The following is a 13,133-nucleotide window of genomic DNA, read 5'->3' on the forward strand; positions in this document are numbered from 1 at the left end:
GAAGCTTCTGGAAGAGCTGCCATGAGAGCATCCCAGAAGCCATTACCCTCCATGGGTGGGCCAGGCAAAGTGTGCCCAAACCCACAGGCACCCTTTCATTCTTTGCCTTGTGATACCCCATGCAAGTCATGTGTTCTGTAGAGGGGCAAGCCAAGGACAGCTGCAACACCATCTTGCTCCAGGTTAGCTCTTGAAAAGTTTTTTCCAAGCCAAAAAGCTTTCTAGATATTAGTACAGAAATAACAATCTACAGCAAATAATCTGCGCATCGAATTCCCCGTTCACTCAGGTGTGGTGCCCCAGCAGGAAATGCTCTGATCTCTTGCACAAATGGAAGCATTTTCAGCATATATATTTTACACAAACAGGAAATCGGCTAACACAATAATGCCAGATCTTCCGTAGCCATTCCAAGCCACAAAAATCCAGCCTGCATGCCAGGGTTCCTCCTGTGGCCAACTGTGGCATGAAAAAAGAGAGAAAAAAATATTGTCTGTTGTAAAAAGAGTAAAAAAATCAGTTGGGTTTTGTTGTGGTGGTGGTGGGGGTTTTGTGTGTGTGTGTGTTTGTTTGTTTAAGGTGCTGAGGTCCCTGCGGGCGCGGCGCGGGGCGTGTCGGGGGCGCGCGGGTCTGCGCCCGGCCACGCGTGAACGCGCAGCGCGCGGGCCCCGCTCCCGCCGCACCTGGCGCGGCCCCGGCACCGAGCGGCGCGCGCAGCGCGCTCCCGCCATCCCGCCCGCCTCCACATGCTCGCAGCCCCACGGCGGGAGGAAAAAGGGCCTGCTTCTCGCCGTTTTCGCTTCCCTAGTTTAATTTCTCTCGCTCCTTTTTCTTCTTCTTCATTTTTTTAAAAACTGAATTTTATTTTCATCCCTGTAATTATTTGTCGGGGTTCTCCCGGCGGATCCCGGCGGAAAAGGCGGATCGCGGCTCGGAGGGTCCCCGCGGCTCCTGGGGAAGGTAGGCAGCCGCAGCTAACGCGCTCGGAGGGACGGGGCCGCGGCTCCCCCGCACCCTTTGTCTGGGCGCCGCGGCCGCGCAGCGCGGGCTTTGTCCCCGCCGTGCTCGCAGGCTCGCCCATCGCCCGCAGAACGTGTCCGCTGCCCCCCCCCCCTCCCCGTGCCGCCGGAGCGAGCCCCGAACCGCGCGGGGCCGGCGGGGCCATGCGGCAATCTGCCCCAGGCGGGGGGCCATGCTGCCCTCGCCCACTGCCGCGGCGGCATGGAAAAAACCCCCCAACAAACAAACAAACAAACAAAACCCGCAGAAATACACCCAAAATCTGGCAGTCTGCGGCTACGGGCTTCTGCTGGCAGCGAAGAAAAAAAAATAGTAATAATAAATGAGAGTGCCCTGAGGAGGGCCGGTGGCGGTGCCGCAGGACGGGCTCAGCCCTGCCCGGGGCCGCTCCTGCCCGGCCTCACACCCAGCCCCGCCGGGGGCCAGCGCAAGTTCTGCGGCATTGGGAAAATGCAGGCTGGGCCCGGGGCGCGCAGGCGTGTGCGGGGCGCTCGTAAATACATAGTAAAGCCGAGGTGGTCGCCTTTAGTGAGCGAAGGCGAGAACAAAAAGAGGCCCGAGTGGATGCCCGGCGCTGCGCGGGCTCCCGGGTGTGTACATCCCGCCCGCTCCTGTGGCAGGGGGCTCCTTCCATTGTGTGCAGAGTTCCTAATGCAACCTGTAGCTAGGATGTGTCTGATTCCCTGAGAGAGAAAAGACCACGAGGTCTGCTTTGTCTGTGCCATTGGAAGGGCTGAAATAGACCTGGATCTTGCAGCTGGTTTATGGTAGGAGAAGCTGTAGTTTCCTTGTGCCAGCGGCTGAACTCTCACCTCGTGCCCGTAGGCTGTTCAGAGTCCCTCACTGCTGTGGGACATTTCTACCAACCTCGAGTCCAAATTATAAATAGGAACCTGTGCAAGTGCTTTATTCACCTTCAGGTTGGTTTGGCTGTTACTTCTGCTTCAAACGCAAAATAACAGAACAGACATTGTTCTAAAAGTAAAGTGTAAGATAAAGATACGTGTTAGTTGATAAAATATATTGCAGGAATAAAAAAAAAAAAAAAAAAAAAAAAAAAAAACAACAACAAAGCAAAAATTCCCTGTCTAACCTTCATAGATCAGAAGAAAAAACAGCTACAGTGGGAGAAAGAAACAGAATCCTCCATCTAAATTTTACTTCATTTGCTACCAAAACTCCAACTTCATTTAAAAAGCCTCTAAAATGAAATTCCATCTGTTGCTGAAGGGTATATCTATCAATAACTGCCCTTTCCAGGCTAGAAACCCCTGCCGAAATGCCACTGAAATCCGCTTTGCAAAACCTGCGTGAGGTCTGGGAACTGCCATATTGCTGGGAAGCAGAGGCCTTCTGCTGAGGCTCGGTGGAAATTCACTGACTAAAATGGGATCTGCTTCACCGTCTGAATGACTCCTATTTGACTTTCCTTTTTGGAAGGTTGGGTTTTTTTCTTTTTAAGAGGCACCATAGAGACAGCACTTCACTGAAGCACACTGCAGCATCCTCTGTCTTGTCACTTGAGACTATTTATGTTGTGGGTGGACCAACTGGGCCCTCCAGGCTGGGTGAGGGTGGGGGGCAGTTGTTGGCAGCGAGCACCCAGCTGTACATACCCCTGTGAAGAGGATTATCCCCTGAGTTTGAGGCTTTCTGCAGGCTGCTGTAAAACGTAGAGGATCAATTGTCCTTCGTGCCCAGATCCTGCTTTTTACAAGCATTTTAAAGGATGGAAAGGGAGGCAGTGCTCTCTCGGCCTTCCTGCTTGCAGGCAGCTCCTCCTGGGTCTCTGTCCTACATTTCGTCTGTGTTTGCTGTTTCGGGAGCTTGTTCTTAGCAGTGGAAGAGTGGTGACTGAGCAGAAATGGGACTCTCCTTTCTCCTGTGCTCTTCTCTCCCTTTTTAGCATCTTGCTCATTTCTGTTGGAATCTGCATAGCAAGTAACATGATAATAACCATCACTTAAAAGTTTGTATTGTGAAGACCAGTGGATGTTTTGGAAATATTTAAATATTTTAAGCGTGAATTCAGTTTTCTTTCTGATGGATACTTACTGCTGTGACCTTAATCCAATCCAAGAAGTTTGAGCAGCTGCTCTTGGGAAAAATGGCAGCTTTTTCATGTTTTGCAGTTAACTCTTTCAATATTTGCCCAAGCTTATCAGCTAAATATTGCTTTGAGTGTCCTACAGTCAAGAAAACTGAGGCAGAGAAATTACTTGTAAACTGAGGCAGAGGAAAAGTGAGTTACACATGAACTTATACAAAGGATTCTACCTTCTGTAGTACAAAAGTTTATTTAAATGGGAATTTCAGAGCTGCTGTTTAACCCTTAAAAATACATCTGGATAGTGTGTTTTGTTGCAGTGACCCATAAAACCCCACTCACATGGCATTTCCACTTTCTGTGGAAGACAAGAGTGCATTTATTTGTGGCGGTGTGTTGTGGGATCTCTTCTGAAAACTAAGACTGTCGAGAGGATTTCACAAAGAAATATAATTAAGAAAAAATGTGACTATAGTCCTCTGCCAAATGCCTTTCCTAAATTGACTGGGAAGGGCTCAAAACAAAAATGCACTTAAAACCATTTTCCTTTATTTTGCCTAAAGTAATGAATCGCTTGGTGAATCAGGCTGGGATTTTATGGTTTCTTATTTGCCTGCCTTTGATCAGCTGAGTAGCCTGTCGAGACTCAATTTGGGACTGTCTTCCCTTTCTTTATGGCAGCATGGAAGGGCAGTATGGAGAGTGATCGGCCAACATTTTCCTGTTGCAGCACAAGGTCATGCACTACCAAAAGGAAGGTTGACCATCCACATTTGTTCTCATCACTTCTGTTTTATAGCACCCTTTTCTGAGCTTCCTTCCCAAGACTTCTGCTACTTGTTTTCCCACCCCCCATCTTATCTTTTAACTGTTTCCATCCTGCATGCCGTGTGAGCTGTGAGGGAGAGGAGCCTGGGTATGGGAGGCGGTGGCTTGCAGACACCGAGCAAATGGCTGCAGCAGCTCGAAGGCTGCCACGCTGCCCTCATCCTGGCGCTGTTGCCGACAGGCGTGTGCTGGCATCTTGCTGGTAATTTGTGGCACCTGGGCCCAACTGGGACACCACTGGGGCCGGGGGATGAACCTGCTTCCTTCCACTGCTCCTGCAGCCTGCAGCAGAGGGGCAGAGCTGAGGAGCTGGAGGCAATGACATTTCAAGCACTGCAGATGTTTGCTCAGTGGATGTGAGTCAGTCTAATTTCCAAGCTCTTTGTTATCTCAGTGGCTCTTCTCTAATCTCTCCATTTTGTCCTTCCTGTAGATGAGGAGTAAGTCTGGGGCATTATGTTCCTCATGTCAGGTGTCACTAATGCAGGACAAAAAGGAGATAGTTGCTTCCCTGCCTCTCAGTGTGATACTGTTACGTGCAAAGCCTATTCTTGTTTTTGGTCATTTAAGAGAATAGTCCATACGCAGAGTTTCAGTCTCTGTGTTTCATTATTTATATCCATGGTGTCTTACCGGTCATATTGCTCTTCTTTGAAAGAACTTACAAAAGTATGAGCATCTCAGGTTTTACAGGAATAAAAACAGTTTGTGCAAAATTCAAGTGCAGGGTTCTGATGATTTGTAACCAGCCAAGAGGAGTTCTGGACAAAACTCCCTTTGAGAAGAAAGTTGAGTCACATTTTGTCTTTTGAGTAAATTATCTTGAATTCCAGAGTTAAATGTGCTTAGTGTGTCTTGGATATTTACCAACCCCAAGACCATTTGACTGTGGGAAGTGAGCAGTGAATGAAGTGCCCAATGAAAGGGCACATTGCAAAAACCGTACCCAGAGACGGACTAGATGTTGTGCAGCTTGACCACTTACCCAAATGCCTCTCACATGCTGGGTCAGCTTTTGAGCAGCCATGTGCCTTAAGATGGCACTTTTGGAACTGTGTCATTTACAGGATATGAAAAAAAATGGCATGTGAATTAAGCCATCGTGATTCCTACCAGCAGTGATGTTGTTCTTTTTGGAAACACAACTTCGGGCAAAGTGTTTTCTGAGATTAAACCTCTTCCATGTATGGCCTGGAAAGGACTCATGCATGAACCAGAAGAAATAGATTGTCTGTATTACCATTTTTTTTTTCCAAACATAAAGTTTTTTATCCCAGTACCTCTCTTGTGCAATTTTAACAGTCCAGGAAACTGGAGTTGCAGGGATTTGTTTTTTTTTTTTTTTTAATGTTTCACAGGTCGACAGAGAAAATGACCATAGTTCTTGGAATGTGTTTTAATGGCATGTGAAGGTCTTGTTGTCCTTGAAAATAATAAACTCCTTTTATCTTCTTGTGTCATCTCATAGTCCTCCTGAAGTTGTGACCAGTTGTAATCTTTCCCATATTCTTCAAGGAGCACACAACAAATAAACTATCTGTAATGGTTTTTACGAGACATATCATGGGATGTTTAAAGAGAAAGCTAAGCTGCTAGGCCAGAGAAGTGCTTTTTCTGCTAGACAGAAGAGCTAGGTCAGCTACAGGACACAGATCCTTGAGGTTCATTTTTAAGAGTCATTAGCTCTTTGCTGGTTTTCTCTTAGTGTGATGCCTTCTTCAAGAAGGAGTGCTTGCCCACCTGAGTAGAAAAACTTGAAGTAAGAGCAAAATTCTGATTTGTCCTTTATAATTTATTAGGTGTGTGTCTGGAAAGAGAGGTTTGATGGCAGGTCTCTGGAAGTTTTCCTTTTGAGAGGTTTAAGGCTGGACAGAGTAGTAGACGTAATGACCGAGATGATTGGGATTTCTGCAGTCACTATTCATGTGATTATTTACTGTCTTTCAATGTGAATTAGGAATAAAGGTCAGGCTAAGAACTCTTGCCAACATAGCATTTTTATTTGCATTTATTTTAAGACATTTCTTGAATGAGAAGGCCGTAAAAGTACAAATATTACCCTGGTGCTTCCAATACAGCTCAGTATCAAGATATGGTGAATTTTTATTAGTTGAAGCAATTTTGGGTTTCTTTCTCACAGCACTAGTGGCATGTACACCTGAGATGGCAACTTGTTTAGCTCAGCTATGCTCAGCTGTCCCAGCGTTGAATCTCCTTTTGGGAGCAAAGCTATTGCAATTGCAGGGAGCAGCTCAGTCATAGTTACACTATGTGTATGTATAACAGCTCAGTGTGACTGCAGACCCCTCCCTGGGTCAGTGAAGTTGTCCTCCAGCAGCACCAAGCTCAACTGTAGAGGCCAAGTGACAGGCCTGGAGTGGACACTTGACTTGTAGGGAATTAAGCTAGTTGACATGAACCCTAACCTTTGGGATTTTAAATTTTATTTAGACTCTGTGATTGGTCACATGGGTGAACTTGGAAGTTTAGAGTAGGTGAATTGGGGATGAAATTCATATGACCACCTATACGCCATTGACTGTGGAGAGTGCCCAGAGTAATTAGCAGTGACAAAGAATTTTCTCCGTATATCTCTAAGATAAAGTTATCATTGCAAAAATTTTGTGATTTTCATAGTGTTTTATTCCAGGTATCACACTTGTATCACCCTTTGTCTCTGAATCTTCAAGCATTTAACAAACTGAGTGTTGGTGTCACTATTATCATCTTAATTTTATAGGTGGAGGAGCAGAGGACATGTTTGTTTTACTTTGCCAAAGATCCGTGATGAGTTCATGCCATGACAATGAACTCAGTTCCCAGCCCCACCACACTCTCCTCACCCTCCTCATGTTTTGACACTGAGATCAGGCTTTCTCATACTTGGAAGTGCTATGCATTATTTCATTACAGATTTTTTTGTTTGTTTGTTTCAGGGTTTTGTTTTGGTGGTTTTTTAGTAAATTACTTACCCTAGCAAGAACCTGAAGCATATTCAGAGATTTATCCACTGTCAAGATGCTTCAGAAGCAACTTGTCTGACTGAAATATGGAATCTGCTGAAATGATAGCTGGTGCTTCAGCTTGCGCTAAGATTTTGCTCTGTCTTATAGAATCATAGAAGGGTTTGGGTTGGAAAAGACCTTCAAGATCATCTTGTTCCAACCTCTCTGCTGTGGGCAAGGACACCTTCCCCTACACCAGGTTGTACAAAGCCCTATCCAACCTGACCTTGAACAGTTCTAGAGATGAGAAATCTATTCCAGTGCCTCACCACCCTCACAGTAAAGAATTTCTTCCTAATATCTAGCCTAAACCTGTCCTCTTTCAGTTTAAAGCCATTCCCCCTTGTCCTATCACTACATGTCCTTATGAAAAGTCTTCATTCAATTAGTTTTTGTAGAAGTGGCGTTTTGGTTGAAACAGACAAAGCTCGTCACTTTTGTGCTGCAAAGATTCCTTGGGAATAAAGCAGGGAGCTGTGTTCCTGCCAGTCTGGTCCTGTAGTGTTTCCGTGACAGAGGGGCAGAGAGTGAAGCTGGAGCCACACGTCAGTGAGCTGTGCAGCAGCTCTCCAGCGCGCTGCTTACCTCACACTGCTGCTAATTTCAGCACCTGCTTTTGAAACACTTAATGGGGAATTTATTAAGCACAGGCAATGTCAAGGCAGTTCTGAAAATCTTCTTGGGCATCATGATGAAAAATGATGCCCAAAGAAAAAGCTGCTCTGCTTGAATCTCAGATGAACCTTTACACAGGCTTTAAAATGCCAGGGGACACACATCCTGGTACAGAGGTTGCCAGGTCTCTTAAGAAATTGTTTATTTTAGGAACTCACGGTCACAAGAAACTTCAGAATTCAGTGGGTTTGGTCCTTGCCACCTCAGCAGTCGCTGTCTCCTGTGGCTTTATCCCTTTATAAAAAATAGTGCTTCTCTTCCAAAATAGGTAGACTTATTTTATTCCTGCAGCCTCTGAGAAGACTGTTCCGGAATGCTAAAACCACTCTCTGCTTGCCAGTCTGCGTTTATTTATCAGCAGCCTAAATCAATTTCTTTTTTTTTTTTTTTTTTTCTAATAGTCTATTGTGCCAACATTTTAATACCTGAGCAATTTTATCCTGGTATCTGTAGTGGAAATCTCTTTTGCAGAGGAGTTGAAAAGTACCCAGTTTGCACACCCCAAACTCTACCCTTGCCACCATGTGGCGTTTGCCACCATAATCACATGCTTAGCTGCTCCTTCAGTTGAAGAGAAAGGATCCTGCCCTGCTGTTGGCCTCGAGGCTCTAGCCTTTAAACTTGGCACCTGAAGTTTGGACAGGGTAGACTCTTGAGGAATTGTGAAGAGCACGTGTAAACTTTGAAATGGCATTTCTGAGAAAGTATTTACCGGGAAAAAACTGCTCATTTGCAAACCCGTCTTCTGCATGGTTGGGATGTGGTGTAGAGCAGAAGTACTGACTTCTGTAAACTTAATTTGAAACAGGCAGATGTCATAACTGAACAAGTGTACTACATCCTCCTGTCTTGCCCTGCAAGAGCCTATGGATGCTCATGCCTCTTTGGTTGCATGCAAGCAATTTGATGGCTTTGAGGTAGCCCTAAGAATTTAAAAATATCCCCAAATTAATCTGGTATCTGAGGGTTCACCACGTACCCCAGGCTGAGTAGTTTGTTTTTTGCAGGAAATTCATTCACAAAATGGGAATTAAGAGAGTTGTGGTGCAGGAGCTTGTTTGTGTGTACTGTTGCCTCACTACCACGCTGGAGTTGTAGCTCAGCCGAGAGTGGTTGGACTCCAGAAAATATTGGTCTTCCAGTTGATTTGCATTGCTGATGAGGAAATATGTCACTGTAGCAGACGTCACTGATCTGTCTTTGGTGTTACTCTCTGTGCTTTTATAGAACACAGCTATCAGAGGAGAGATCACCTGCTCTCTAGATAATAACTGCTTGACACAAGGTATATATTGCTCTTTTTTTCTGTGATACATGAGCTTAGGGATTTAGGTTTTTTCTGTTTCTCTCCTTGTTCATAACAAGTTTAACCATCCAAAAACTTAAACAAAGCATCCACTGCACCTCTGCTTTACCAAAAATCCTTAACAGGTTGGAATACATGTATTAGTGGAACAGAGTACTAGGATAACTCTAGCCTTCTTTCTATCCCACTTAGCATCAGCATGGACATGTAATTTATATATTTAAGTAAGAATAGAGAACATACAGAAGACAAACGCCAGATATTAAATTGGGACTTGGACAAGCAAATAATTTTTATTCCTTAATTTGTAGGAGGTTAATCTTTTTTCCTGAAACAAACAGACTTGGTTTGTTCACAAGTTAAAAAAAAAAAAATACTGTCTTCAGCAATCGATTGCAAGACAGGGTAAATTGATAAGGTTAGTGAGGTTGATCTCATTAAGACATACAAGTTTACTACTGTTCTGCAGGGTATTTAGGTCATAACCTGAGGTTCATCTAGCAATACAAAATTGGTTGGTATGGATGTCACTCCTGTGCAGGTTTCACTGGTTTCTCCTGGTGATATTGCCTGCTGTTGGCGATATACATCTTGGATTTTTTTCTTTTGTTTTATTTAGGTTACTGACACTGTGACTGCAGTTTACCCACGAGATACCAAACAAACACTAGTATTTGAAGAACTACTTGGATAGGCACAGCTCCTCACCCAGCATGCCTTTCAAAGCTGGATTAGAACTGACTGAATTGCAGAATATGACTGTCCCTGAAGATGATAACATCAGCAATGATTCAAATGATTTCACAGAGGTGGAAAATGGCCAGATAAATAGGTGAGTATTTTTCCACTGACGTTGCCTCTGCTAAGAAACCCACTGTTTAAGAACAGCATTTTAATTTTCAGTATATGTCTTGAATTATTCATCACCAAGTCATGCTCCATTTGAAGATGTAATTTGAATTTCATACGTAGCATCTGTTGGGCATAGGCTGCAATAGCAGATAAAGCAAACAGAGTAGCAATTTATTCATAATTTTGAATCTTTCAAATTAGTCTAATAAAATTCACAAACATATAATGCAGCAAAAAGCCAAAATTTTAGATGTTTCCACACAGCAAAGAAGTAATAGGAATATGATGGCATAATTTGGGGGAAGTCTCTTAGGTGACCTTTGATCTCTGATATGACAGTTGTAACTCCTCTGGCCACCTCCATGTATCCAAGCTTCTGAGGAGTTATAGCTACTGTGGTTGGCAGTAAATGTAGTTCCAGTCTGTATTTGCAATTTGGCAACATAAACTGGGCAGCAGTTTGCTTCCTTAAGGAAGAGGTGGCAAGAAGAGGGTAAAACAGTCTCACACCTAAATCAGATCAAGTTTAAAAATGCATCAATATTGATGAAAATTATTAGTTACAGTTATTACTGATACAATTATTAGGCTGTTGGCTTTTTCTATAAGTTTACAGTCAGTTCTGAAGAGCTGCCTTTTCCACCAGAAAGCAGTTCTCCAGCCTTTCCTGCCAGCCTCCAACAGGTGCTGAGCCATCCAGTTTACAGCAAAGACCTGCTGACAGACCCTGTTTGTATTTTATGAGCTGTAAAATAGGAAGCTCTGTTTTGATCAAACTTCCTGTTCAAATATTGCAAACCAAGGTGGAGCACAGGGCCAGTCAGTGCCTGAATAGGGATCCAGCCCTGCCGGGAAGCCTGTGCCAGCACACCATTCTGCTCCCTTCTGCAGGGCTGCCACCACCTATTTTATGACCTTTAAAAGGTTCTTCTCTTGCCTTTTCTTCCTTTTGGCAGCATCCTCTCCAGCTACATGAGAAACTCACTTTCTAGTGTTAAAACAAAATCCAGAGCTGTTTTTTCCCAGGTGAGATTAGAGTCAGTTGTGAGACTCACAACTGCGTGGGTGGACAAGGATCTTGGTGACAGGTGTGGGAAGAAGCACTCAGCATTGTCTCCACCATTCACACGGCAAAACCAGCCACCCGTACTGTGGGACAGAGCAGGGGGCCCAGGCTGGTGGCAGGGGAGGGGCAGGAGAGTGCCAGCCTGTCCCCACCCCAGCCCCGGGGAAGTCCTGGGGCCGTCACCAGCAGGGCGGGTGGTGCTGTGACCGCAGCGCAGCTGTGCTGGTGAAGATTAGAGCTGGCCAGGAATTTTCTGATGCAACTGCTTTGATGGGAAGTGCCAAAGTGAAATACAAACCACTTCTGTTAGGAAAAAAAAAAAAAAAAAAAAAAAAAAAAAAAAAAAAAAAAAAAACACCCCTCCAACTTTGCCAAAACAAAACAGTTCCAGTATGAACCTGCTTGCTTTCCTGCTGGTTCATGTTGAAAGGAGAGGAGCTTAGGGCTGACAGTGGTAAATTCACTCCCTGGAGCCTGTTGAGGATTTATATCCTTAGAGGAGGAGTGGCTAAACCGGGCTGGCTATGCCTCCCCAGCACTTTGGCTGATGCCATCAGTAACTGTTATGGGGAAAAACCCTGCTGGCACTTCATTGTCAGTGAATGTTTATGGAGGGTGGGGAAGGAGCGCACTGTATGCGCCTGGTCCTCTGTGGTCACAATGTGCTTTGGGGAGTTAGGTCATAGTAAGCATGGCTAGATCTGGGTTGGATCCAGGCTGCCTGCAAAAGGAAGAAGAAAAGTGGAGTGAGGAAAGAGGGTCAGAAACTCAGAGGCAGAATTTCTGATTACTGTTCTGGCTCTCAGGGCAGATCAACATATTCCACAATTTTCTGTTCCTTTGTGGAGGACTTGCTTCCTCTGCAGAAGGAGGATCTATCATTTGGCTATAGGATATAGCATATTGTGGTTCTCTTAGCCATCTGCCAAGGCACTCATGGGGCAGTACTTGCATCCCATGCATGACTATTTTGCCCAGTATATCCCAGTTTGTTCATGTTCCCCTCCATGTCCAAACCAAGAGTTCCAAGGCAGCTTGCACTGACCACATTTCCAGTGTAGCAGCACATGTGCAGCAGTGCAGCCCTGCCAGCACGCCCTGGGGCTGAGGCTGTCCCTGAGCCACCCACAGCCACTGCCCTGTGCAAGCACCTCCACGCCATCACATGTGACCAGCAGGCAGGCATATCCTGCTCTGCACCCATGCTGAACACATTCTGAAAGGATGTGGTTAGTCCCTTTCTATTATTACTATTTTGACAAATACCTTTTTTTCCATGGAGCAAGAGGTTAACAGGCATAGGGAACAACAAATTTTGTGCTGCCTGGCATGTGATGTGAGGCCTTGTAAAATGCCCAAGTCCATCAAAATCAGTGTGACTTTTTCTGTTGATTTCACTTGAGCTTTAGATTAGATCTGTAATTTTCAACTAACTTACTTTTTTTGTTGTTTCAGGCTGTTGGATTTTGCTCTCTGTATTTAATTTTAAATTTCTTTTCTCTCACCACATAGTTTTTCAAGCTCAATGTAGAGCAACTTTTTAAGGGGCTTTTAGAGATGGTACACCAGGCACAAGCTGATTCCAAATCTGGCTGTAAACTCCAAATATTTCTTGATCATGACAAAGAATCCTATGTGTTTATTTGACTTTCCATCCTTTTCTGGGCCTAAGTATATAGTTATATATTGGGAGGGGATGTTGATTTGAAGAGGCTGTACTAAGAGGGGATTTTCTTTGTATGCAGATGTCGAATGGGAATGTCTTCTGAAAATGTCAATTCAGAGATTTGCATGAAACCCAGACGTGGATTTTGTGACTATTAACTATGTTTCCTGGCTATAAAACTTTGCCATCTCTTCACATAATTGTAAATCGGTATTTGGTGTAACTATGTCAATGCTCTCAGGAAGCTGATATCTGAATTCTGTTTTGGTTTACAGCTGCTAGTAAGTTATCAGCACTCCTTGTTCAGTTAACAAGGTTGTTAGTAGGTATGCTAAGATCTGCTCCAAGTTTCATAGTGTAAGTCAGATCAAGCTTTCCTCTGCATTTCTTGTTCGTGCCTGTCCTGGAAACCTTTGCCACTGCTTAAGTTATCATGCAGTTTAAGAAGCTGCCTAGGGATAAAGTTCTGTCATCTTGGCAAAACTAGCTTTCCCTAACAAATGTTTAAGGCATTGTAAAATACCATTTTAATTTAATTATGTTTAAACGTATCTGAGATGGCTAAATGGTTTTTGGCTAACTCTACTTAGCCAAAGTGGTTAGCTTGGGGGTATCACCTTAATCAAACATTTCTCATTGAAGTCCTTAAATAAATTAAATTTGGAAAC

The 13,133-nt window shown here is 44.4% G+C and overlaps 1 protein-coding gene across 1 annotated transcript in view; it reads left to right on the top strand.

Annotated features, from left to right (window-relative positions):
* Positions 1 to 335: 335 nt before the first annotated feature.
* The window catches only part of SLC38A1 (solute carrier family 38 member 1), a 42,742-nt gene continuing 29,944 nt past the window's right edge, over positions 336 to 13,133 (top strand). The window contains exons 1-2 of the mRNA XM_083860563.1: positions 336 to 960; positions 9,501 to 9,713. Coding sequence (XP_083716689.1) covers positions 9,595 to 9,713 — 119 coding nt within the window. The 5' untranslated portion in view covers positions 336 to 960; positions 9,501 to 9,594. The remainder of the gene's footprint in view (positions 961 to 9,500; positions 9,714 to 13,133) is intronic.

Source organism: Zosterops lateralis (assembly GCF_965231275.1).
Source record: "Zosterops lateralis genome assembly, chromosome: 4".
In the NCBI taxonomy this organism is placed as follows: domain Eukaryota; kingdom Metazoa; phylum Chordata; class Aves; order Passeriformes; family Zosteropidae; genus Zosterops; species Zosterops lateralis.